This window comes from Salminus brasiliensis, chromosome 21 (genome assembly GCF_030463535.1).
Source record: "Salminus brasiliensis chromosome 21, fSalBra1.hap2, whole genome shotgun sequence".
Lineage (NCBI taxonomy): Eukaryota > Metazoa > Chordata > Actinopteri > Characiformes > Bryconidae > Salminus > Salminus brasiliensis.
In genome coordinates, this window is record NC_132898.1 from 1,747,952 (window position 1) to 1,773,632 (window position 25,681).

At 43.6% G+C, this 25,681-nt stretch overlaps 1 protein-coding gene across 10 annotated transcripts in view; it reads right to left on the reverse strand.

The window, feature by feature from the left end:
* Positions 1–2,663: 2,663 nt before the first annotated feature.
* The window catches only part of atp2b2 (ATPase plasma membrane Ca2+ transporting 2), a 154,826-nt gene continuing 131,808 nt past the window's right edge, over positions 2,664–25,681 (reverse strand). For 6 of the 10 annotated variants that reach the window (XM_072665998.1, XM_072665999.1, XM_072665996.1 and 3 more), the window contains 10 exons: positions 25,407–25,641; positions 19,296–19,475; positions 17,711–17,798; positions 16,786–16,892; positions 15,902–16,093; positions 14,577–14,790; positions 14,100–14,311; positions 12,903–13,010; positions 12,625–12,807; positions 2,664–6,500 (listed from right to left, as the gene is read on the reverse strand). In XM_072665998.1, coding sequence (XP_072522099.1) covers positions 6,192–6,500; positions 12,625–12,807; positions 12,903–13,010; positions 14,100–14,311; positions 14,577–14,790; positions 15,902–16,093; positions 16,786–16,892; positions 17,711–17,798; positions 19,296–19,475; positions 25,407–25,641 — 1,828 coding nt within the window. In that variant the 3' untranslated portion in view covers positions 2,664–6,191. Of the gene's footprint in view, positions 6,501–9,405; positions 9,455–10,786; positions 10,959–12,624; positions 12,808–12,902; positions 13,011–14,099; positions 14,312–14,576; positions 14,791–15,901; positions 16,094–16,785; positions 16,893–17,710; positions 17,799–19,295; positions 19,476–25,406; positions 25,642–25,681 lie in introns of those variants that run through there. The other 4 variants (XM_072666001.1, XM_072666004.1, XM_072666003.1 and 1 more) reach the window with 3 other exon arrangements.

Here is a 25,681-nt window from a genome sequence, read left to right on the forward strand (position 1 = left end):
CACCGTTCTGTCCACTGAGGTGTTAAGCCTCCACTCATCAACATCGATTAGACACGCAATCTGAGACCAAGATGGTCTAATCTACACAATCAGTGCAGTGCACTTTAACGATGACTGACAGATATGTCACACTGTACTCTGATTAATTCACCCTGAATATCACCCCGTCATTCACTTCCTAATCAAAGCCCGCTTCCATGCTAGCATCCTTAACATCTACAGCTATTTAAAAGGGGGGTTTCTAGGGTCCTTTAACAAGAGCCATGACATCCCTACCAACCATTTGGATCCTTAATCAGTTCTATATACTGTGCTGAGAGTGTGCCGGGGGCCTGTGTAGCGGCCTGCCTATGACTTAAAACATGAAACCAAGCAAAGATATGAGAAGAGCTTGTGGCTTCATTCATTCAAGGGAATACGAGGGCTATTCCGCCTCGCTGTGGCCCTTATTAGGGCCTAAAGAAGAGGGAAAACTGGAAATGAGGACATGGTCCGAACGTCTGGGAGAAAAGCACACAGGACGTTTCTCTCAGTCGCTCTCAGACGTCCTCACAGTCCATATTAAAGAGCTAATATCAAGGAAAATGACATTCGTTTCTGTGATGCCACAAAAACTAATTTACATATATACACCAAATCAGCTTATAGCAGCTTAGCTCCACCCATTTTCACTGAAGTTATAAGCAGTGTTTATATATATATATATATATATATATATATGTATATATAGCTCGGACTGAGTCACAATGCAGGTCAGCCAATCGCAGAAGAGCTCATTTACATATGCCAGTCTTAAAGGCGCAGTAACAATATCAACCGAGATTGATAGAGATAGAGAGTGTGGGATGACAGATGGTCAGGTAATATTATGTGGTTTGGATATATAATTACATGAAACCATAAACCATTTCATTATTTATGTTTATTTATTTATTTATTTATTTATTTATTTTATCCTTTTCAACAAAGATGTTATTGTGCTCTTATTAGTACTGCTGGTACCAGACCAGGACCTGAGTACCTCATTCCGCTCCCTGTATGTTCAGTAATGACCTATAAACCTATTAAACAAACTCATTTTTAATTGTGATTCTAAAATGTAGGATATAGACACTTCATTCAAGAACCAGAAGCACACAGAAATCCTCCTCCACCCTCATCACTGTGACCTTTAGGAGTAAGAGGTCAACCCTAGATGGCCAGTTATACAGGTATACTTTCTAACCCCTATTGCTGGCCTGCTTTCTGACTCAGAGCCTCTACATTCCTGACTCCACACTGCCCTCTGGTGCTGCAGGTGAGGAACAGCTGCTTGGTGGAGTGATTTATCATCATTCTTTCTGGATCTTCATCAAACCTCAGGAACTGTATCCTACATGTCTCTAAAACACAGCACGTCTAGTGTAGTTTTAAAATATAAGGACAAAAGTATTGGGACACATGCTCATTTATTCAGTGTTTCTTCTGAAATCAAGAGTATGAAGGGATTGTATCCTGCTTTTGTTGGAGTAACTGTCTCTACTGTCCAGGGAAGAAAACTTTCTATTAGATTTTGGAGGAGCACTGCTGTGAGGATTTGATTGCATCATGAGGTCAGGTTGTTGGATGATCACCACCTCACCTATGATCACTCAACTCATCCTAAAAAAAGTTTTGGATGGAGCTCCAATGATAGTGAACACAGCTCCACTGCTCATCAGCCCAATGCTGGGGGGCTTTATAACCCTTTAGCTCACACCTGGCATTAGGCAGCATGGTACCAATAGGCTCATCTAGATGATCTGTTCTATTCTATTGGCAGTACTTCTCTACAGGGAACAGACAGTTTGCATATATCATATAATGGGCGCAACTTAAAGTAGCTGAAAGCATTCATTAGAAGGGGTGTCCACAAACATTTGGACATATATATTAGTGTGTATTTAGTGTATATACCCCCTCCTTATTTCTCACAATAAGACATGCCCTTGAGACCCATATATGCAAATGAGCTCTAAAAATACTGGCTGCCCAAAATCTCCAAGCATACATAATAGCTGACATGTACAGTACCAGTCAAAAGTGTGGATACACCTACTCTTTGTGTTCAGAAAGACAGTTCTTTACAAAAGGTTGTCTATCTGTAATTAACTCTATATAACATTAGAATAAACCCCAATGAACATAAAATAAAGTCTGTGGTCAGTGAAAGTGTCTACCTGTAATTAACTCTATATAACATTAGAATAAACCCAAATAAACATAAAGTCAGTGATCAGTGAGAGTGTCTACCTGTAAAATGTGACATTTCAAAGACTTTTGCACAGAACTGCACTAACTGTGTAATGTGTTCTGTCATGCAGGTTTGTTCTGTTTCAATTTTAATTCACTAATTTATAGTTGAACCAATTAATGAGCTTCTTTTTACATTAAAAGCAGTATGTATGAAAGTAAGAAATAGGGAATTATGAAAAACAAAAAAAGCAGAATCAGAACTCTACTGTAAATGCACTGACCACTCAGCTCTGAAAACTACCTTCATCAAAATAGTTTACATTTTAAATTTGTATTTTTGGAAAATCCTTCATCCGTCAGGAATCAGCGCCGCGGTTTTCACTCATCCGTGGTTCATCTCAGTCACATGTTTAAGGTTAAACCTCGACTCCAACAAAATGAGTCTCAAATGATGAAAAACATACATTTAATCAGGTGTATCCAAACTTTCAGAGCTCATGCTTAGTACAGACAGAAGAAGCCCTTCCCTGCTGCGGTTCACAGACCTCCAGTGTAACCAGTCGAACCCACACACACTGAGGAAAGCATCACACAAGACTCCACACTGTTGATTGGACACCATTCCGGTTCATGCTGCTCTGGGAATTTATTTAAGTGCTTTTTTTTTCTTCTTTTTTTTCGTTTTTTTTGTTCCTTCATTTTTCCACTTGCGCTCCCGCCTGGAGTCGTGTTACAGACAGTCAAGCAGCAAGAGTCACAGTTCATCATGTTTTGTCAGGCTAGAAAATCATTTACATCACATTAGACTGACTTTTGTCTTTTTTTTTAGTTTGTTTGTTTGTTTGTTTGTTTGTTTTTTTGTCGGTTTGTTTTTTCGTTAAGACCACAAACATTCCAGCAACACACTCTAGGGTAGGTGGATAAACAATCAGAAAGCATGACTTTTTGCATAGTATTAAATGAACAAAGACATTGAATTCTTTATTTACAATTATTGTATAGATTTTAAAAAAATTCATAAAAACAAGATGGATGAAACACTTAAATCATTTACCCATAAACTGCTAGAGCGCCAAAAAGTACCAATGGCGTGTTTCTTCTTTGTTCCACAAAATGCATGCTGCTAAGTACAGTACATAGAAGCTGATGTATTGCAAGAAATATTATTAGTCATAAGTATTCGAACGCTTGAGAACTGTCGGCGCTTCCACTGACCGGTACACCATTCTGACTGCATCCGCGTCGGGGCCCGGTGGCGTCGGCCGCCAGACGGTTGACCTGTGTGACCTCTCTGGGTCGTTTCGGGAAACAAAGGCTCTAATTCGGACGAGGCCCAGTTGCACTGCAGAAAAAAACCCAAAAAAACAAGGTAGCGGTAGTAACGGGGCCACGAGAGTCCACGCCGGCCGGGATGGAGCTGCATCTAGAGTCCTTACCGTACACCACCACTGCCCACCACCCAAATTCACCACCCGCGCCCTCTTTTCTGAAACCTCAGAGATGAAACTGCGACAGGAGCGTCGCTGTCAAAGTGTTCGGAGAGAGAGAGAGCGAGAGCTGCTTGGGGGACTGGGGAACTGGTCAATAAGAATAAAGGGCAAGACCTCAGGAGGTCATTAGAACATCTACTGGACCAAAGTGACGGGCTTCTGACCTCTTCTGCGGACCTTTGCGGACCTTAGCTTGAGCTTCTTCACGCATGCCTGAGCTAACAGTTAAAGCTTGTGCACCATCTGATAATGAGGAGAAAGGAAAGTGAGAAACCCAACCAAACAAACCACAAAATGAAAAAAAATAATAATAATAAACATTGGAAAAGTGAGATCCGTTGCATATTAAGCTTAAGTCAGCATGCTCCGCCCCTCCCTCCCCTCCCCTCCCCCACTCAAACAAAAACAATGGCTCCAATAGGTTGTAAATGTATCAACGGTAAAATTTCAGGGATCTTCGTTACATGGGTTTTCCAGAGTGTGCCTTCAGAAATAGCCCCCGGTTTGTCCTCTCTATAGTACAATAAATAGTAGTTAACAACTAGTGAATACTGTTCGAGATGCTAGAGTATATTTACTGACCGCAGGAAGACAAGCTTTGATTTGAACACACAGAAGCACATCTAAATTTACACCACAGAAAGTTCATTCATATCTGGATAGTGCAGAAGATGATCATATAGGTATCTTGTTTGTTTGTTTTTTTGTTTGTTTTTTTGTTTGTTAGAAAAGACTCAAAAGCAACATTCCATTTCGTTTTCGTCTGTTGTTTGTTTGTTTGTTTTTTCCCCGTTTGTTTTGTTATGTCGCTTGTTTTGTTTTTTTCACTTGTTCAAAGTTTTCTGACAGCCCGAGCGCTAAGCTCGTTCTTCCGAAGGAAATCTGAAGATCGAATGGTTTCGAAACAGAAACAAACAAAAAAAAAAAAAAGAGGAATCAACACAATATTTCACAAGATTTTCAACACAACTTTGATTTTCCAAACACAGAAGCCGAATATAACTTATATGACTTTACATGTCGTCCAACTTAAGCCCCCCTACAACCCCCACCCACCCCCTTCAAAGAAAAAAAACAAAATAAAAAAAACAACAACAACAACAACAACAAAAGAAATCAAATCAATAAATCCATTGCAGCCTTCGCAGTCAGTCGCGGGATTGGAAAGACAGAGTGCCCTCGTTCCCACGGGGTAAGCAATGTACCTAATGAAGAGGTTTTCGAAATCCAACCTGAAGTGTCGGCTCGCGGTCGAGACGGACCAAAAGTTCAAAAAAAGGTCGGAGAAATAAAAAGGGAGCCGCTCAGAGTTCATCCCCGACGATCAACGGTATAATAATAATAATACTAAGATGCCACGTTAATTATATAGATATATGATCCCACTATATTTTGGTTGTCTTTTTGTTATCCTCTAAAAATATCTACAGTATTTGACAAAATAGCAGGCAAGTCCAGCACAGAGTTCAGTAATAAAACACCTACAGTCCAAGATTAATCTTGAGTCGTCTCCAACTACGTCTGCCGCACGATTTTGAACCCTACAAAGAAACCAGGACGTTATCTATGGGTTTTTGTAAACAAATTACATTCTCTTTAGGACATAAATAAGTTAAAGTAGTTTAAGAGTCATTGAAGCAGAAACAAGGCAACATGCCAACAAAGATAAACTCTGTATATATTTATATATATATTTATGGATTTTATATATATATATATATATATATATATATATGTATATATATATATTGTATTTTTAATAAATGCTTATTTTCCATAGGTTCCTCTTTTCCAACAGGTGCAAATTCTACTGTGCAACTCGAGCCCCTGCGACCTCGACGCGCTTTATTCCTTTAACCCGATAAAATCTATACAGTTAGGTACATGCCACACACGAGACTCAGAGATCAGTGAATTGGATAAGCTGTCTTAAAGTAGCAGTCCACGGCACTTCCCACCAAAATCAAATCCAAGTCAAATGAAAGCCAGAAAGTTTCCAAATAAAAACTCAGGTAATGTACATTCATGCAGGAGCGATTTTTAATATAGCTGAATCTGATTTTAAATAACTCTCCTCAGAGTCCTGGTCCGGCGTTGCCTTCTCAGGAAAGGACGAAAAAATGAAAAAAATGAAAAAAAGGTAGTGGTCCATTTTGTTTAGTTTTTTTTTTATTGTTTTTTTTATTGTTTTTTTGTTTTACACTGGATGCTGTTTTTCAAGTGGCTCCAGAAACGTCCTAAGTCTAAAGTCTCGTTCTCCTGAAATTCTCAGCGGAGAAAAAAAACAAAACAAAAACAAACAACCACCACATGGTTCCGACCACGTCTCCAGTCAGCAGCACACGTTCTCATTTGGACGTGTGTCAGTTTCCTCTCTTCTTTTTTGTTGCCTTTTTTTTTGTTTGTTTTTTTTTACTCTTTTTTCAAACGTACAGTCTCACGTAGCAGTGACATTATCAGATGTTTCCCGAGCGAGTGAGTGAGGGGCTAGAGTGATGTCTCCAGACTATGCAGGGGGCTCCCGGGACTGGACGAAGCAGCAGATTTACTGGTGTCGGTGGTCAGGTTTATGCCGCTGTCGATGGCGTTGTTGTTCTTGTTGGGCGACGAGGGCTGACTGGAGTTCTTCCTGGCGGCCTCGTCATCGATGTCGGTATCGTCTATGAGGGGGATGTGGGGAGTGGAGTCCTCTATTCTAAACTCGGGGTGAGTCATGAAATTGTGGATGGAGGTTCTGGATTCGGGTTTTTCCAAGCCTTCGTAGAGCGAGCTACGGAACGCATTCACCACGCGGATCTGCGGAGAGGAAGAAGAACGAGAGCGAGATCAAACAAGTCGAGCTTGAACAACCCAATTGCGGTGGTGGGTGGGGGGTTATAGGGGTGGGGATAGGGTGGAGAGGAGATAAGAGGAGAAAAGAGAGGCCACGGAACCGCCATAATCAGCAGTCCTATAGCTTCAAACTCGGGAGGCATTCACTATTCAGAGATCTCTATGCTATCGTGCACTGAGACGCTTAAATAAACGAATAAATGAATGAATAAAATAAATAAATAAATGAATAGTAAAAATGATAAAGATCACTCAAAGTAACGGTATGGGGGACGGGAAAAAAGGAACTGTAAGGAAAAAGAAAGCAGAGGAAAACACAAGCAAACCCTCTTTTCTCTTTAAACAGCACAGTATACAGTATACAGTACCATCCAGTAGGTTGTATACCTAGAGACAATCCATGTTAATTTGCAAAGGAAACCAAAAAACTCACACATGCAAGTTGGAAACTTTTTGTGGTAAAACAGGTCAGAGGAGAAGACAGAAAGAGAGAGAGCTCAGATCCAGGATGAGTGTTTTGGTTGGTTGGTTTGTTTGTTTGTTTGTTTTTGTTTGTTTGGAGGAGACAAAGAACAAAGGAAAACCCAAAGGAGTCCACAAAGAGTCAACACAAGCACAGGATATGAGGTGAGATGGCTCTGGGACGAGAAGATGGGGAGGAATGAGGCCTATGCTTCGTGAAGCATAGAGGTCACAACACGATGGTGGCAGACCAAAGCTTTCAAAAAGTCAGTTGGACGACATGACAGAACATGCAGCTCGGGACAACACCGATGTAGAGACGTTTCGAATGAACACAGGCGCACACACACACACACACACACACACACTCACACATTGCAGAGTAGGAAAAGACAGGAACAGACGTGAAGTCTGTTCGTTCAGTAACTCCATGCGTCCCTGTGTAAACACTCAAGTATAGGCCACAGAGGTCTGGGTTACGGTTGCTTTCAGCAAAGGCAGAAGTGCAGCCAAAGAGCCACTAAACTGAAAAGCGCTGTCAGTGAGCGGGGATTCCTGCAGTCGTACGGTATCTAATCGTTATTATGGGATTATTATAGACTGGTTGGATGGTTTACTCAGTGAAGTCGGTGTGTTCACATCTACAGCGGCCTCACAGCAGCTGGGTTCTGCATTACTGCGCATAGTCACTAAAACTTTGATGCTGTTAATGGACTTGATTGGAGTGATTATTGAGTGATTACTGAGTGTACTGACAAATAAACTAAGACTCTGCACACTCTAAGGACTACTATTACGATAACTACATGCAAAGTGGGCCTCCGAGTGATCCGGCGGACTAAGGCGCTATGTGTGCCACTATGATCCTATGAGGAGGATCGCTGGCCATCAGCAGCCGGAGCCTAAGAGAGCACAACTGGCCTTGCTCTCTCGGGGGTTGGGTTGATGGGACTTCCTCCCCACATGATTCCCCATAGCAGAGGCACCTGTTAGCTGTTGTATTGTAGCTGGGGAGGAGCGTTGCGTTCCTCCAAGCGCTCTGGCTACCAAGCGATTCTGCATCAGCTGCAGTTGGAGAAGAGGCGGTGGCTACCTTCTATGTAGGGAGTTGGAAGCCTGTGAGGTTCTGCCACAGTTTGAAAAAGGGGTGTGCTAACGAAACACTTGAAATCCCCTAAAGATGCTAATAAAAATGATCATTGCAGGGGTCATTTGGTCAGCATTTTTGAGCAATTACACTGATATGATATGGTATTGTTATTAAAAGGTCAGTGAAATAACTGAATTATTCAATTATAGTTATGCATTTATATCTGCACAATGCATCTGATGCTCTTATTTTGTTGATGGTCTAATTTGAATCATCAACAGAGTTAATACAGAGTTAGGAATCTAGTCCAAGGACGAACATCAAGCAGAATTATCCTTATATAGCTATACATATTACGATTGTGTCCATGGTTGCTTAGCAACAACCACATACTGTAAACAAGTGACTTGGCAGAAAAAAACTGTTTAGCGCAAGTTTTATTACTAATAATGTATTTTATCATATTTGATCATAATTTTAAGTCTCAGAAAAGCAATAAGCCACTGGAGGCCTTGGGTGATTTGAGGCCTCTCTCTGCTTATTACTGTAACGAGTGGCTTTGAGGCTATTCATTAAAGCGAGCAGCTCCTAAAAGTGTCTGTCCTCACTGTTACAAAACTTACACAGAAAGTTATTTTAATAAATATAAACCCTCCTGAGGCGTCCTTCACTACATCTATCATGTCAAAATATATAAAGTGCAAATTCCTCCAGGAATCAAATCTAATTTGACTTGGTCGTCTTTCTTTTCGTACCAGCTGAGACGGAAAAACTTGCAGGGGGGCGGACGAGCCGAACACAAAGGCAAAAAAAGGTTGGACTGGTCTGAATGACAGATGAGAACAAATGTCAGGACGAATCACATCGATGGGAACTGGCCTAGCGCTCAGCGAGACTCTGCTCCAGTCAGCACCACACAGAGTGGACTACATGACCAACAGCGTGAAGCCACAAGACAAGAATGGGTCGCTGTGGGCCTCCTGGGGGGCGGCCTGGCTCTACATACACACGGACGACAGATAGGACGAGACCATGAGGAGAAACCGCCGTTCTCTTCACGTCTTCGCAGCTGTGCAGAGAAAAGTAATAATATGCAAAATATGTAAATGTATAAATGTGTGTATTAGACAAATTAGACGTGATTTCAACCATCGCAGCCAGAACGTCGTCGGTAAGTACATCTGGCTGCGGCTCACTGGGAGATGGCATCATTGGCTTATACTTGAATGTTTACCCAGCCTGGTGAGTTTTGTTGGTGGAATATTAGTTCACATCAACTTTTTTGGTTTTGCGACGGACATTGTAGGGACTCACAACCTGAAATTCATTCCGTAGGCTGCACCCTTACTCCAGGGCTCTTAGCACTCTGAGGGAGACAAACACATATGGGACATTGAGACAAAAGTTCCTTCGAAAAATGGGGTTAAACCATTAAATGATAAATAGTTTCAAAGAAGTGCATCAGAAAATAGCCAGAAGCAGAAAATCAGGTCAAAGATGCCCTCTGGAAACGCTAATAGTGGGGAGTGCTATTGCTGCTGACTCTGCAGGTATTGCATGTATGTGTTCATAAGCAGAAGAAGATTTATTTGGGTAGAGTTATCATTTATAGCAAACAAGCTGAAGTCTTAAGAGTATAAAAAAATATATATATACATACATACATTATATATATACATACATTATATATATTATAAAATAAGATTATAAGATTTTACATAATTACAGTTTATTATAGATATTTTAGATTTATTATTATATATTTATAGTATATATATATAGTTATTTACTAAATACTATATATATATATATTAGGGATGTCCTGATTTGATCCAGTGGATCAGCATCAGGGCCGATCCACGCATATTTTAACATTTTGGGTATCAGCTAGTCTAATCCCAATCCAGTTCTGAGTCTTTGTTTTAAGCACAGTATTCAGAGCGCCATCTAGTGTCTGCAAGGCGCCACTAATGGACACCATCTCCAGCCGGACTATCTTCATGCCGGGCGTTCTCAGAAGGTAAAGAAAGGAGTTGAGGTTCTGCAGTGTGGAGCTGTTTTACAGGGGAACATGAAAACAGACCATAATATCTGACCCCTTATAAACCAGCACTGAAGAAGGAGGCTAATGCTAATGCTAATACACACACACACTATAGAAACCCACATCGCACACCCAGCACATTCACCCACTATAAACCAGTTATTACACACCAGTAGACCAACAACCACAGATACCAGTCCTGAGTGTGTCCCACTATACACACACACTTATACACAGAAAGTGATCAGACTGCAGTGTTGTAAAAGAGCTGGGAGCTGATTGGTCAGGGAGGAGAGTCAGACTGGATTAGAAGATATTAAACACTATAAAACATTTTAAGAAATATTTTGACTAAACTAAATTAGTCAGTCCAGAACGTCTGATTATAGAAACTGAGACTGAAAATAAAGGATTTTACTGATCAGATTAATCAGCATCTTGTCTGATCTAAACTGTGGAGCTGGATTATTATTTATACACACACAGAGATAGATCGGACCGGCTGAGGGATCGAGGGGAAAAAAGACCTGATCAGGACATCCCTGTATGTATTTTCATATGTAAGATTTTTCTTGATAGTTTCTAGTCTGGTGTCTGGAGCCCTATTCTCAGAGGACATCCTTGACCAGCAGCACACAGAAAGTTCTCACTCACGCCCAGCAGGAACAGCAGCAGTGCTGGTAGGAGAGGAAAGGGCATTGGACAAGGACATGTGACTAGGACTAGAAACATTGGTTACATCCTGATTCTGGCTGGTGGTGGAGGACTGGCGCCTCAGTGCCCCCTGAAAGGAAGTCCCACTCTTGAATGTGTTGACAACCTCGATCTGCAAGAAGGGTAAAAACAATACATAGATACATAGACAGATCACAAACCGCACGTTTGGTCACGGTAGCATTTAACCAAGGGGGCCAAGAGGAGCAGAATTTGACGTGGATGGGACTGCCTTCTCACACAATGCAACGGGAGACCGGTTAGAACCTACAGCGGCTTAAGGCTGACGGTTCTGACGGTTCAAATGGAGCTGAAGTTCTAATTCTAATGGTCAGTGGGATGATGAGAGAAGAATGTCTGTCCAATGGTCTTCAATAGGTGTCATCTGGAGGTAGTGGACCTCGCTACTGTATTGCATCGCTAGGATGAGGAGTCATCAAAAAGGAAAACCAAATGCACAGTCCAGAACATGCAAATGTGGAACTCGGAGACATTTGCATGCCATTCTGTATGACTGTACATCTTAACTTTGCATGCAAGGATGGATTTACTGATTTTATAAGAAGCACTAATATACTTGACCTTCATATGTATGTTACTATCACTCCTTAAAGGTGCCATACAATGCGTTAACTGGGCATTTATGTAGGTATTTGATGCATAAATAATAAGTGTGCGGTGAAAAATGCTCAGATGTCCTTTAACATGCCTATTTACCACCCTGTTATTTAACCTTAGAATAAAACACCCTGGTTTTCCTTTTACGGAGGGCTTAGGGGAATACAAACAATCAGCTCTGTTGTGATTGGCTGATTTACAGCACCAGTGGCAGCTCACAGAACCCATAAATATCCCCCCATAATTATTCCAGAGTCTAACCGGATAGTGCCCCTGTCCACTCACGGTGTCCTCTCAGCGCAATGTGCTGTTAACAAGCTGAGACAAGAGATTATAGCCATTTAGCTTTTAGCCCACCCCCCTCATGCTAGCTCCCCAGGTTTGCCTTTCTTGAGTCGAACTGGTAAAAAAGGGAGTTAAGGTCCAGTTTGGTTTAGCTGGGTGCTAGCATTAGCTTTTAGTTTATATAAACCCCTCCCACTAGAAAAAGCTGGAAAAGTAGGCCTGGGCGATATGGTAATAATACTTTATCACAATATTTAAAAACTTCTTCGCTATACACAATATTTATCATGTTTTTAGTCTGTGATTAGATGTATCATGATAAATATTGTGTATAGCAAAAAAGGTTTTAAATATTGCGATCAAGTATTATTACCATATCACCCAGCCCTACTTTTCCAGCTTTTTCTAATGGGAGGGGTTTATGTAAATGTTAAGGGTGTAAATATAACAAATCAAGACTGTGATGTAACAGTTTTGGGCTTTTGGAATTGGCCTGTTTAACAGCTCTGCTGGAGGTTCACGGTTCGTACTGAACTCTTATTATTCAAGCAAGCTTGATTAACATTGTAGGGCACCTTTAAGTAATGAATTAAATTATGCATTAGTATTATTTATTATTGCTTTATATGTGCTATGAAAAGAAACTCAAGCTAGGTAAAAGGAGACCCTACTCACTATAATCAAATCACTAGTGGTATAAAATCTAACATAATTCACCATGCATGGAAGTTAAATTAGGCTTAAATTAAATAATTTAATTCAATTAGCTGCTAATAACGCTAGTGTTATTAAGTGGAAATATCCATTGCATAGTCATGCAGATGAGGTGCTTGCTAAGCCATGACGTCCAAGGCATTCCTGCCCATGCCTCTTACCTGAGTCTGGATTCTACTTAGGCCACGGAACCAGAGGATCTGGCCTCGCCGCAGTTCGCGCTCAGCGTGATCGATCTCCTCTTGGTCCTCGTTAAGCTCCTCCTCGGGCATGTCGTCCTTTTGCGTCAGCTGGCCCGCCCCTTTCAGGAACCTCAGCTTGCTGTTCGGAACCGTCGAGATCACCTACGCCAGAGCGAGCGATTGCACGAGGGTCACTTTAGAGCCTAATCGAGTTTGGGTTCAGTTGGTGCTGCTGTGATGTGTGAATGATAAGTTACCTGTCCCCAGACCAGCTCTCCCAGCCCGAGGAACACACACCACATCCACTTTTCCAGGTCGAGAGGAGAGCAGCTGAACGGTTTCCCTCCAAACTGCACGATCACAATCTAGAACATTGAAATGAAGAAATCTCCGTTGATTTGGCACAGATCAGCCAAAACATTAGTACCAGCCTAATATTGACTAGGTCCCATGGTGCCACTCCTTTGATCTGGCAACAAGACTAGCGTTAGCAGCAGATCCTTAAGTTGTGAGGTGGGACCTCCAAGAGCATCAGTGAGCCTTGACCCTATGACCGCCGGCTCATCGGTTACCCTTCCTTGGAGCACTTTTGGTAGGTACTGACCACTGCATACCGGGAACACCCCATCCCACAAGACCTGCCTGATGTTTTGGAGATGTTCTGATCCAGTCATTGTCTAGAACATCACAGTTTGATTCTTGTCAAAGTGTCTCAGAATCTTACGCTTGTCCATTTTTCCTGCTATAGCACCTTCCTCACCTTCATGAACTGACTGTTCACTCACTGCCTAATATGTAGATCCCCCCACCTGACAGGAGACACTATAGATGAAGATAATCCATGTTTTCCACTTCACTTCCTAATGTTATGGCTGATGTATAATTTATATTAACCTGTGTCCCAGTTCCACTCAGTCCACACTTATGATGGGACTGATAATCATAGTATTACAAATAGTTCTGACCAGAGGAGGATGGGGTCCCCTTGTGCTTCCGTGAAGGTCACCGGTTTGACCCCTGAACAGACCGGATGTGACTAAAGGGAGGCAAGGCACCCAACCCAACGGCTCCCCAGCCACCACAGCTATGGCTACTCACCCCTCCAGGCATGCGTGTATCACTAGTGTGTGTATGTGTGTGTGTGTGTGTGTGTGTTTGTGTGTGTGTGTGCGTGTGTTCACTGCACGGATAGGGTTAAATATGGAGGACATGTTCCTACGTGTGCAACACAGTGGCGATTAGCTGTTCCTCCTTCCTCCTTCTTCCTACTGTTAAAATCATGCTAATTGGTAGAGAGAGAGAGAGAGAAGGAGAGAGTTCAATGTGATGCTCGCTCGACCATTAAGAAACCCAGCCCAGCTCAGCGAAAGTCCTGAAGTCTTGACTAAACAAAAACAAAATATTATGCACAGCTAAGATGCACTTGTATCTGCTGCAGCTGGGTTTGCTCCTACCTGAATGGCAAAAGTCCCCAGAACAATGGAGCAGAAGATGGGGTTTCTGAAGATGCCGTCGAACACGTTCCTCTCGCCGTGGATCTTCCGGGCATTGATTTCGTTGAAGAGCTGCATCATAACAAAGGTGTTGAAAATGATGGTGTAGTGTTCGGAGGGAGGGGAGTGCAGAGGGGCGTTCCTGCCGCTGTCTATGTCAAAGATCTGCTCACCTACACAAAAACATCAGAACCAGGTTCAGCAGCCTGCATATCATCATCATCATCATCAGCATCATCATCATCATCATCATCATCTTATCAAGAACTTGACATTTTCAGAAGTATTGGGACATCCTTAAGAAATTCTATGAACGTCATTACAGGATTTAGGTCTTTAATGTAGGGCCGCATCTGAAATTGAAATGAAAGTTTTCCATTCTGGCCAAAGGATAAATGATATGAACAGGAAGTGAAGTCTAGTGGGAGAATCTCGTACCAACAAACAGCAAAGTGAAAATGATGATGAGCTGGTAAATGCCATGTCCCAGAATGTTCTTCGTCATGGTGCTGGAGATGAGGGGCTTGTTGCGACCGTAGGGTTTCCTCATGAGCAGGGATTCAGTAGGTGGCTCCGTGGCCAGAGCCAAAGAGGCAAAGGTATCCATGATCAGGTTGACCCAGAGCATCTGAACAGCTTTCAAGGGAGAATCCTGTGAAAATGAGGAAATTACAGTCAAAAGATTCTACAAAGGAGTAAAAATTATGGTCTTCGTAGCAGAAACAGTGGTACACTAAAATGACAAAAGTATTGGGACACCTGCTCATTCATTGTTTCTTCTGAAATCAAGGGTATTAAGAAGAGCTGATCCTGCTTTTGTTGGAGTAACTGTCTCTACTGTCCAGAGAAGAAGGTTTGCTGCTAGATTTTGGAGGAGCATTGCTGTGAAGATTTGATTGCATTCAATGACAAGAGCGTTAGTGAGGTCAGGATGTTGGATGATGAATGATCACCACACCACCTCATAAATCCCCAACTCCCCAACTCCTCCTAAAAGTATTGTTAGTAGTTCTTCCACTGCTCCACAGCTTCTCAATGCTGGGGGTCTTTATACCCCTCTACTAGCCCACGCCTGGCATTATTAGGCAGCATGGTGCCAGAAGGTTCATGATGTTGATCTGCTCCAGAGAGTCCTATTATTCTATTGGCAGTACTTCTTCCCTACAGAGACTAGACCAGCTATGTGTGTTTGTGCATTTGCACATCTGTGTCAGCAATAGGTGCAACTTAAAGTAGCTACTGACCATCAGCAGCTTCTTCAAGCAGATAACCTGCTTTTGTGAGGATCATCAGGCTTTATTAGGCCAGTGTTCCTCAAGGAGATGAAACCAAGTTGTTTTACAGAACTAGAATTGGGTCACTGGCCTTGGCCCAGTAATATATTATGAACTTGGTTTCTGAGGCCATATGAAGAGCCTCTTTTTTAAAAAGGGGACGACATGGACAGGCTTTGTGCTGTTTGGTGGAGGCATGTATATGAATGGCTGGTCATCATCTGAAAGACATCTGATCCAAATGCTAAGGTGGCTGTATTTTCACTGGGGACACACTGGTATCCACCGTAGTTAGGCTGTTATGGTGGTGTGGGGGCAGTGCTGAGCAGAAAAGCCTCTCAAAACATCTCAACACGTCCAACTTTGAAGAGGATGGTCCACAGGAGAAGACCACGTCAGGTTCCACATACTCATACTGTTCCTAATGAAGTGCATCAGTCACTGCCATCGTGATAGTGCTGGGTTCAGCAGAGAGCTGTCGGCTCTGACCTGTGTAATGCAGGCCCCAGTGAAGGCCACGATCACAGCCACCACGTTGACGGTCAGCTGGAACTGCAGGAACTTGGAGATGCTGTCATAGACATTGCGTCCCCACATCACGGCCTTTACAATACTGGTGAAGTTATCGTCCGTCAGGATGATGTCCGATGCCTCTTTGGCCACGTCTGTACCTGCAATGCCCTGTCAAACAGAGGAGACATGTTATTCCTCCAACGAGAGGACCAGCTAGAGTCCGGGGTCCAGATCTACAGGATTAACCGATTTGGACAACTAAAGCTCGAACCCTTGCTTTGCTGCTCTTCTGTCTACCCATACAGTGTCTATGCTCTTCAAAGACTTCGCCTGGGGGCCTGCTCTCCCTGACCATATGAAGTCTGAAGAAGCCGCCTGCAGGCAGCGCCCCTCCCATAGCCAAGGTTGAACTTGGACGAAGGTGAAATCTGACCAATATGAGAGTGCTGACCAAAGCTAAAAAAAAGCTCTGGGACTATTATTCAATGACAATGAGAATTGAAGATGGTACATCACCACAAAAAAAAAGTGCAAATCTGCCCAAAATCACCACAAGGACACCTAAGGACAAAATGTATGCCGGATGCTGCCTGCCGTGGTCAACTGAGGTGAGCCACTACCCACAGCCCGCACTAGGGGGCACTCCTGCGCTTTCAGAGCTGGCAGGAGATGGCGTGATGGTGTGTGTCAGAATGACGCTAGCTGGGAAATGAGGACAGCCTGAATTGGGGAGGAACAGGCACAGACTTGGAGGATGGAATTACAACATTGTGGCCTGCTTTTCTGCTCCTGGGTAAAACAGCGGAGAGTCTGAGGTGGCGGCTGGGTTTAGGGGAGGTTAGGGGAGCAGCAGTGCGTACCATGGCGAAGCCGACGTCTGCTTTCTTCAGAGCAGGTCCGTCGTTGGTCCCATCGCCGGTCACGGCCACCACCTGCCTTTGGTCCACCATGGTGCTGTCGATGATACCTGGGACAGATTTAGCACAGCGCCACTCGTTAGAAATGTGATGGTGGTGTGATATAAGGTGATGTGATACCACAACCCCCCCCCCCCCCAACTGTCCCTGTGCGCCCACCCCTAACGCCCATCCCCACTTACCCATAGCACCCACCACTAGCACCCACTCCTAGTGCCCATCCCCAACCACCCATAGCACCAACCAGCACACACCCCCACTCACCCATAGCACCCACCAGCACCCACCCATAGCACCCACCACTAGCACCCACCCCTAGTGCCCATTCCCACTCACCCATAGCACCCACCCCCACTCACCCATAGGACCCACCCCCAATCCACCCATAGGACCCACCACTAGCGCCCATTCCCACTCACCCATAGCACCCACCACTAGTACCTACCCCTAGCACTTATCCCCACTCACCCATAGCACCCACCAGTACTCATCCCCACTCACCCATAGCACCCACCCCTAGCACCCACCCCCACTCACCCATAGCACCCACCAGCACCCACCCATAGCACCCACCACTAGCACCCACCCCTAGTGCCCATTCCCACTCACCCATAGCACCCACCCCCACTCACCCATAGGACCCACCCCCAATCCACCCATAGCACCCACCACTAGCGCCCATTCCCACTCACCCATAGCACCCACCACTAGTACCTACCCCTAGCACTTATCCCCACTCACCCATAGCACCCACCAGTACTCATCCCCACTCACCCATAGCACCCACCCCTAGCACCCACCTCTAGCACCCACCCCCACCCTCCCATAGCACCCTCCCTAGCGCACCCACACCACCCAAACCACTCACCTTTAACAAGCGTGTGCTTGTCCGTTGGAGAGGATCTGGCCAACACTCGGAGTTTGGGCCACACTTTGTCAATGCGCTCCTGCTCAACCTACGAACCAGATACACAAACATATTTATCAGAATCCGAATCTTTCAGGAGCTTGCTGTGAGGATTTGATTGCATGATGTTGGACGGATGATCACCACCCCACCTCATCATCCCCAGCTTCCCAAATCATCCCAAAAGTACTGGATGGAGCTCCACCACCATCATTCCAGAGAACACAGTTCTTCCACTGCTCCACAGCTCAATGCTGGGGGGCTTTATACCCCTCTAGCCCATGCCTGGCATTATTAGGCAGCATGGAGCCAATAGGTTCATGTTGTTGATCCGCTCCAGAGGGTCCTATTCTATTGGCAGTACTTCTTCTCTACAGGGACTAGACAAGCTGTGTGTGTGCATTTGCACATCTGTGTCAGCAAAGGGTGCAACTTAAAGTAGCTGAATGCGTTCTCATTAGAAGGGGTATCCACAAACATTTTAAACAAACTTTTAAACAGCAGTTTTTTTTATCCCCACAAACTCTCACAAGTACGTAAAGCAGTCAGCACAGGTCACATAAAAACAAGAGCATCATTAGCATATGCATGAGTTCCAATAATTAGCATAATACGTGTCGGGGGGGATATAAAGCTGAGCAGTGTCTCAATGACTTCATACACTGTCGTCGTTTTACTGCATAATTATTGATCAACCGCCGGATGATCTAATTAGTATTTGGGAAAAACTGTAAATTTGTACTTGGAAGATTTGAAAGACTTTTAGGAGTGTTTTATTTTGTTTCTTTTTAACTGAAGGATGGTGCAGCAGCGCTGCTTGTGAATATCTCTATGCTGATGGGAGCGGTGGTCTCGAAATGAGGGGTGTTCAGGTCAATTTCTGCTATTGACTATTGCTGCGTATCTCCACAACGGAAAACACAGGAGGAGCTCCACTGACTGAAAACAGCCTAGACAGACGTTCGTCAACAGTCAGACGGTCGTCGTTATCTTGGCGGTGAATCGTCAACACAGATGTGTGCAGCCTGGCGCTTGTACACCCCCCCCCCCCCCCCCCCCACGCTTTACACCACTGAAACAGCAACCCGCCAAGGTCAGACTGACCGCACCTGGCTCTTAAAGGGAACGGTGGCGAGAGACACTCTGATTGGTTTATGACTGCACGTTACGCCCCCAAAAAAACACCAATGATTAATTAAGAGACTCAGTACATGACATTTACGTGTTTCGAGTCACGCTAAGCGAACTTTTGCCGTCGTTACCATAGCAACGACATCCTGACACGCCCTAAATCAAGCTAAAATAGGCCTCTATGTGTCTATGGCTATAGGAATGCAGACTGTAGGAACGTCTATGACTAAGGTCTTCAAATCTAGGCCTTGAATTTAGTTTCCATGCCTGGACTTTGTCATTCTCACAAGTATGAGATACTACGTGGCCAATCAGTTTCATTAACTGCTCCTTTTACTTGGATGGAGATGGAGGGTTTCAGGGATGGATGAGAGAACCCTACACCATCTATTCCCAAGGTTCCCGACTGCAGTACCTCTCCCTTTTCGTTCCTGATCCTCCTGTTAAACTCTTTGCCGTCAATGCACAGGAAATCCTCTCCGGGATGGATGATGCCGCACTTGATGGCGATGGCTCGTGCTGTGTTGATGTTGTCCCCGGTCACCATCCGCACCGTGATTCCAGCGCGCTGACACTTCCGGATAGCCTCAGGCACCTGCAGGGGGACACGGCGGAGAGAGAGAGATAACACACTTTTTTAACACGCTGAAAAATCCGGTCAGGGTTATTTTCCCCTGATCTGAACGGTGGAGGCCTGTTTACAGAGATTGGTGACAGTCTAAGTCTAGTGTTTGCTAGCAATGTTAGCCTAGTATCTCCTGTTCTAAAATACAAGGCCAACTTCAGATACTAAACATGTCTTATGTCTCATGTCATTACTGTGTGTGAAGTACGTGATAACCCAGCTAATGTGTATTTGGGGCTTGTATGGGTAAGTTGGCTCCACATATGGATGCCCACCAGGGTCAGTTATGAGGGGGGAGGGCAGTAGAGGTCCCAACATAGGCCATAGGCCTGTACATTGCATATGAGGCCTAAACGGGACCCATGTGAGATTACTGTGGGGCCTAAGCCCATCTGGCTCCAAGTAATAATGTATGTAGAAACCCATTCAGAGCACCGTGATTCCGGCGCGCTGACACTTCCGGATAGCCTCAGGCACCTGCAGGTGGACACGGCGGAGAGAGAGAGATTAACACGCTGAAAATCCGGTCAGGGTTATTTTCCCCTGATCTGAACGGCTTCGAGTTGTCTTATTGTTGCTGATACGGTCACACCGTGCACTCAGCACATGAACCACAGCAATCCAGGTGCTTCAGAATTCAGCTGTTTCCTAATCAAACCTTTTCTGATGTCTAAGCAGTGCAGGCCAGGTACTCCTGTCGTTACTGTAGATCATACTACTAGTGTTTAGCGAGAACAGCTGCGTGAACCGAGATCACTTTGGTGAAAAATTGAATTAATATGATTTATAACTTAGTCCAGGTCAGTCAAGATGTGTTGGGTATATGACGTGTGCTTCTTTAATTGAAAATATGAAATGCTAGGCTAACACTGCTAACAAATACCGACATATATATAGTATATATATACCAAAATCTTCCATCATTGGCTCCAGAAAGTAAATAAATGAGTTTTAACCACTTAAAAGTGTTATTACACACTTCCATTAGCAAAGAATAGCCCCACCAGTTTGTACAGAAGTCCCTGTAGATGCTGAGTAATACACCTTAGTGTGTGATAAGCCTTGGAGTGTTAAAGGGTTAAACAACCATGTCATAAACCACATTCATTTGCCAACTAATGACGATCTGGAGAAGCTCTGAGAGACGGATTGAGTCTTGCAGGCCTGTTTACACACATTGGTGACAGTCTAAGTCTAGTGTTTGCTAGCAGTGTTAGCCCAGCATCTCCCATTCTAAAATACAAGGCCAACTTCAGACACTAAACATGTCTTAGCTGACTGACCCAGCTAACATATGTATTTGGGGCTTGTATGGGTACGTTGGCCCCACATATGGATGCCCACCAGGGTCAGTGATGGGGGGGGTAGTAGAGGTCCCAACATAGGCACTGCGAGACCCATATGAGATTAGTGTGGGCCCTAAGCCCATCTGGCTCCCAGTAATAATGTATGTAGAAACCCACTCAGAGCCCAAGCCCACCTGGAATCTAACCCATCTAGCCCACGTGCAACCCATGTACGCCTCACATGATATTAATATTAGCTGATGCATTAAAATCTGCATCGATTCACCTGGATATTGATCGATCGGATCAGACCGGAAGAGAGTTCGAGAGCTACAGGCAGCTTTCAGGCCCTAATTCGGTGCTTAATGCCTCTCTCCACCTTGTGAGAAAAAGGTCAGCGCGAGAGCCTCCACAAACCGCAAGCCCACGCCTGCACTCGCAGGTCAGAGGAGACTGCTGCTGTGATAAATGAGTACACCACCGCAGTGCGCAGAAATACAGCACACAACAAGACCTTTCTACCCTCCCTTTACCTTAATGTCTCTCTCTCTCTCTCTCTCTCTCTCTCTCTCTGTCTCTATTAGCATAATGCTGTAGCATGAAGGATGTCTGTTGCTCGGACGTCGTTAGGGCCACATAATGTGGACATCATACCATTCTGTGATTATACTGCTGGGTAAGGTGATGATTATATGAGATGCTAAATATTAAAAACACAGCTGTATCACAAACTGATCGGGATCAACACAGCACCCAATAACCAATACTGTGACTATTGGACTTCTCCCATCTCTTCCAAAAGGAAGGAGAAGCATCATGATTGCATTAAAAACCAATGAGGTGGTGATAGCTGTGAAGACAAGGCTCTGTAATAGAAATGATGCTGAAATGACTGTGAACATCTGCTGGAGGTCGATAGGATGGTACTGGGTACTGTTTGCAAGCCCATCACTTCCAAGCTCACTGCCAAGACCTCCTGCGCATTGTAATGGAAATCTATACATTATATATCACATATATGCTACATATTTGTATTTTTTGACATATCTTAAATTTGGCAATTGTATCAGAATTTCATGATGAACTGACCAATAGAAATGCTCCAAAATATCTCATATTTTTAACATATTTTTTACACAGACTTTCATTGAAAGGTTAAAAGTTATATGTTTTATGACCATACATTTATGGGGATATATTTATGATGAAATATATTACAATTTATTCCATCAGCACAATTACTGACAAAAATGAATAAATGTAACATTTTAAATATAATAAAATATTTTAATTAAATTTATATATATATATATATATATATATATATATATATATATATATATATATATATATATATCTAAATGAAATTGAACACTGCATACATTAAATGGAAATTGCAGTTCTTTTTTTTTGCTAATATTTAACTGCAGTGTTGGTCAGGTCCACACCTTAACCATAATTACCACACAGCGATACATTTTCCATATCATTTAGAAGATTGTATGTAGTAGATTTAGCGAATTAGCTGTTTGTTTTTATTTTAGTCATTTACGTTTAAGTACCTTGAGTAAGGAATAACTCGTTAAACTGACGTGTGTGGAATGTAATGGAATATCCTTTACAATGTTATGATTGACACATTTTATTATTTGCTGTGACTGTTTGTACACTGCGGAAATGGTTTGTCTGTTTAACCTGAGAAGAAAAGAACGAATAAAACAACACACTTTCATCGGTTCTAATCTCAAAACCTGCTGTAAATCCACTAGTCTTTAGTCAAAGTTCTAGTCTTTACAGCATACAGTCACTGTCAGAGTCTCTACCTTCAATGGAAGCCAATGTAAAAAGATTTGACTCATTTTGGAGCATTTCTATTGATCCATTCTTTACAATGTATAAAACTGGCAGATTCACTTTATGTCAAAAAGTGCATAAAGAGGGCACAAATGGAGATACAAGGTATTAGTGTGACAGTTTAGACACTGGCTGGACTGGTGAGCTGCTTCACACAACCTTTTTTTTTTGCATGTTTAAGCAACATCTCCAGCTGAATGAAAGCAGGGAACGGTCTAGACATCTAAACGGGCCCTGAGATGTTATCCTGTTGGGCAGACGTCAAGTCGTTTTGGGGGGCTTTGGAAACAACAGTGGAGTTCCACTTAACTCATTGAGGACAGACTGGAGAGGAAGAGCTTCATTAATAATGGACAGTGGCAGAGGAAGGTGACCGGTAACATTAGACCATTAACTCAAATGGATTTGTTTACGGATTCTCAGGTGTCTGCTGATTTATTAGCAAACCGGGGCGAGTCGAGCCTGGAGCCGGGAAGCAATACATCTGACGGGAGTTGCACAATATTAGCTCAAGCTTAAAAGGTGATACAGCAGCTTTTTCAGGATGCAGTACAGTAATGTATTGTACATAAAAAAAACAGTTCTGGAATCTATAAATTTACAATTAGCAAAAAAACGAACTAACTGAAATGTCTTCTATAGATATCCACTGTGGACATGGTGAAAATTATATGGTGAAATTCTGGGGACCACCCCGCCAGTATTTTATAGCAAATTTTGAGGATTTTTTAAAGTGTAGAACTAAAGCACAGTCAATTTTAAACGTCATGGCCTGTCCCGGGCCGGAAAACTCAGGCCTCACCCACCTCATTCAGGATACGAGAGTACCTACACCTATAAGATCATCGGGGTCAGTGGTGTCAATACAAAATCAATACAACCCTCCTAAAGGACTTTAAAAGGGTCATTTCTGACTGGAGTTCCAAGTCATGCCTCTCAACCCTTGTTCCCCTGCCCTGTCCTGAGGTTGAGATATGATTGGTAGTCCAGGACCAAGACTGAGATTGGTAACCCAGGACCAAAACTAAGATTGTAGTCCAGGATCAAGATTGAGATTGGTAACCCAGAACCAAGACTAAGACCAGTAGTCTAGGACCAAAGCTAAAATTGATCCAGGACCAAGACTAAGATTGTAGTGCAGGACCAAAACTGAAAATGATTGTCCAGGATCAAAACTAAGATTGGTAGTCCAGAACAGAAACTGAGATTGGTAGTTCAAGACCAAGACTGAGATTGGTAACCCAGGACCAAGACTGAGATTATTCCAGGACCAAAACTGAAAATGATTGTCCAGGATCAAAACTAAGATTGGTAGTCCAGAACCAAAACTGAGATTGGTAGTTCAAGACCAAGACTGAGATTGGTAACCCAGGACCAAGACTGAGATTGGTAGTCCAAGACCAAAACTAAGATTGTAGTCCAGGACCAAAGATAATACTGATAATCCAGGACCAAAACTAAGATTGTAGTCCAGGATCAAGACTGAGATTGGTAACCTAGGACCAAGACTGAAATTGGTAGTCCAGGACCAAAGCTAAGATTGAGAGTCCAGGACCACGACTAAAATTGCAAGATTTTTGACACAATGTGAATCTGGCAGTTGTTCTTTACATTGCCTCCAAATTCCACAAACCAATAGAAATTCTCTAAAATGATATGAATTCAAATCTTTTTATATTAGAAGTTAGAAGCAGAAGTTTTGCTCCACACTTCTTTGCATTCTGTATCTATCCTGCACCTGTATCTATTGCTGATGTTGCTTCTTGTGAGAGGTCTTCAGCAAACCGGCAACTATGGCCCAAGAGACGTGGAGAGAGGAAAAGCAAGAGTGAAGGAAAAGGGAGAGATAAAAGCAAAGGGCTGAATAATGCAGTGGAGGAGCACAGCAAGTACAGATGCTCAAAGCTGTGGCATTAAACGGTGTGTTCCATCCAATGTAATGTCTTCTTCTTCTACTCCCAGCTGTTCATCATTACGTCTAAGCAGCTGAGATGATAATGATAATGCATGGCACTACACATCAACACCATACACACAGTATGCTGTCATGAGTGACACAGCTGTGACAACTGGGGTTAGTACACTGATCAGTCTAATTTAGGTCCCCTGAAGACGTCTGAAGGTGTCCTGCTGTGGTATCTGGCACCAAGTCTAACAATAGCAGTCGATCCTTTAAGTTGCCATGTAAGTTGTGAGGTGCACAGGGCCTCCATGAGCATCAGTGAGCCTTGGGCGCCCATGGCTCTGTCGCTGGGTCACTGGTTGTCCTTCCTTGGAGCACTTTTGGTAGGTACTGACCACTGCATACCGAGGGGAACACCCCACAAGACCATACTGTGATGTTCTGGACGACTGGGTCAGAACATCTCCAAAACATCAGCAAGCAGGTCTTGTGGTATTTTCCCAGCAGTAGTGCTCCAAGGAAGGGTAACCAGTGAACTGGTGACAGGGTCATGGGCAACTGAGGCTCACTGATGCTCATGGAGGACCAACCTCACAACTTACAGGGCAACTTAAAGGACCTGCTAGGTAACGTTGGTCTTGGTGTCAGATACCACAGCAGGATGCCTTCAGAGATCTTGTAGAGATGGCGCGTTGGTAAAGTATTGGTAAATCTGCTCCTGATAGTCTTTTGGAAGTCATTTACCTACATTTACCTGCTTCTGTAGCATGATTAAACTGCAAGTGGCTCTGGTAAGGAGAATCTGACCAAGCCTTTCTAACAAAGAGAGAGACTATCAAAACAAGAGAGACTCTTTACCTCTGGCCTGACTGGATCTTCAATTCCGACCACGCAGATTGCCGTCAGGTCAGACACAATGTTGTTCTCGTCTTCCCAGTGTGGCTCAGGGTCTCCGGGGAAGTCACGGTAAGCCACACAAATGGTCCTAAGTCCATCGCAGGCCATTGGCTCGATCACTTTCTTCACCATCTCATCCCTGTCCCGGGGCCGGAAAACTCGGGCCTCACCCACTTCATTCAGGATACGAGAGCACCTACACCAAGATCATCGGGGTCAGTGGTGTCAATACAAAA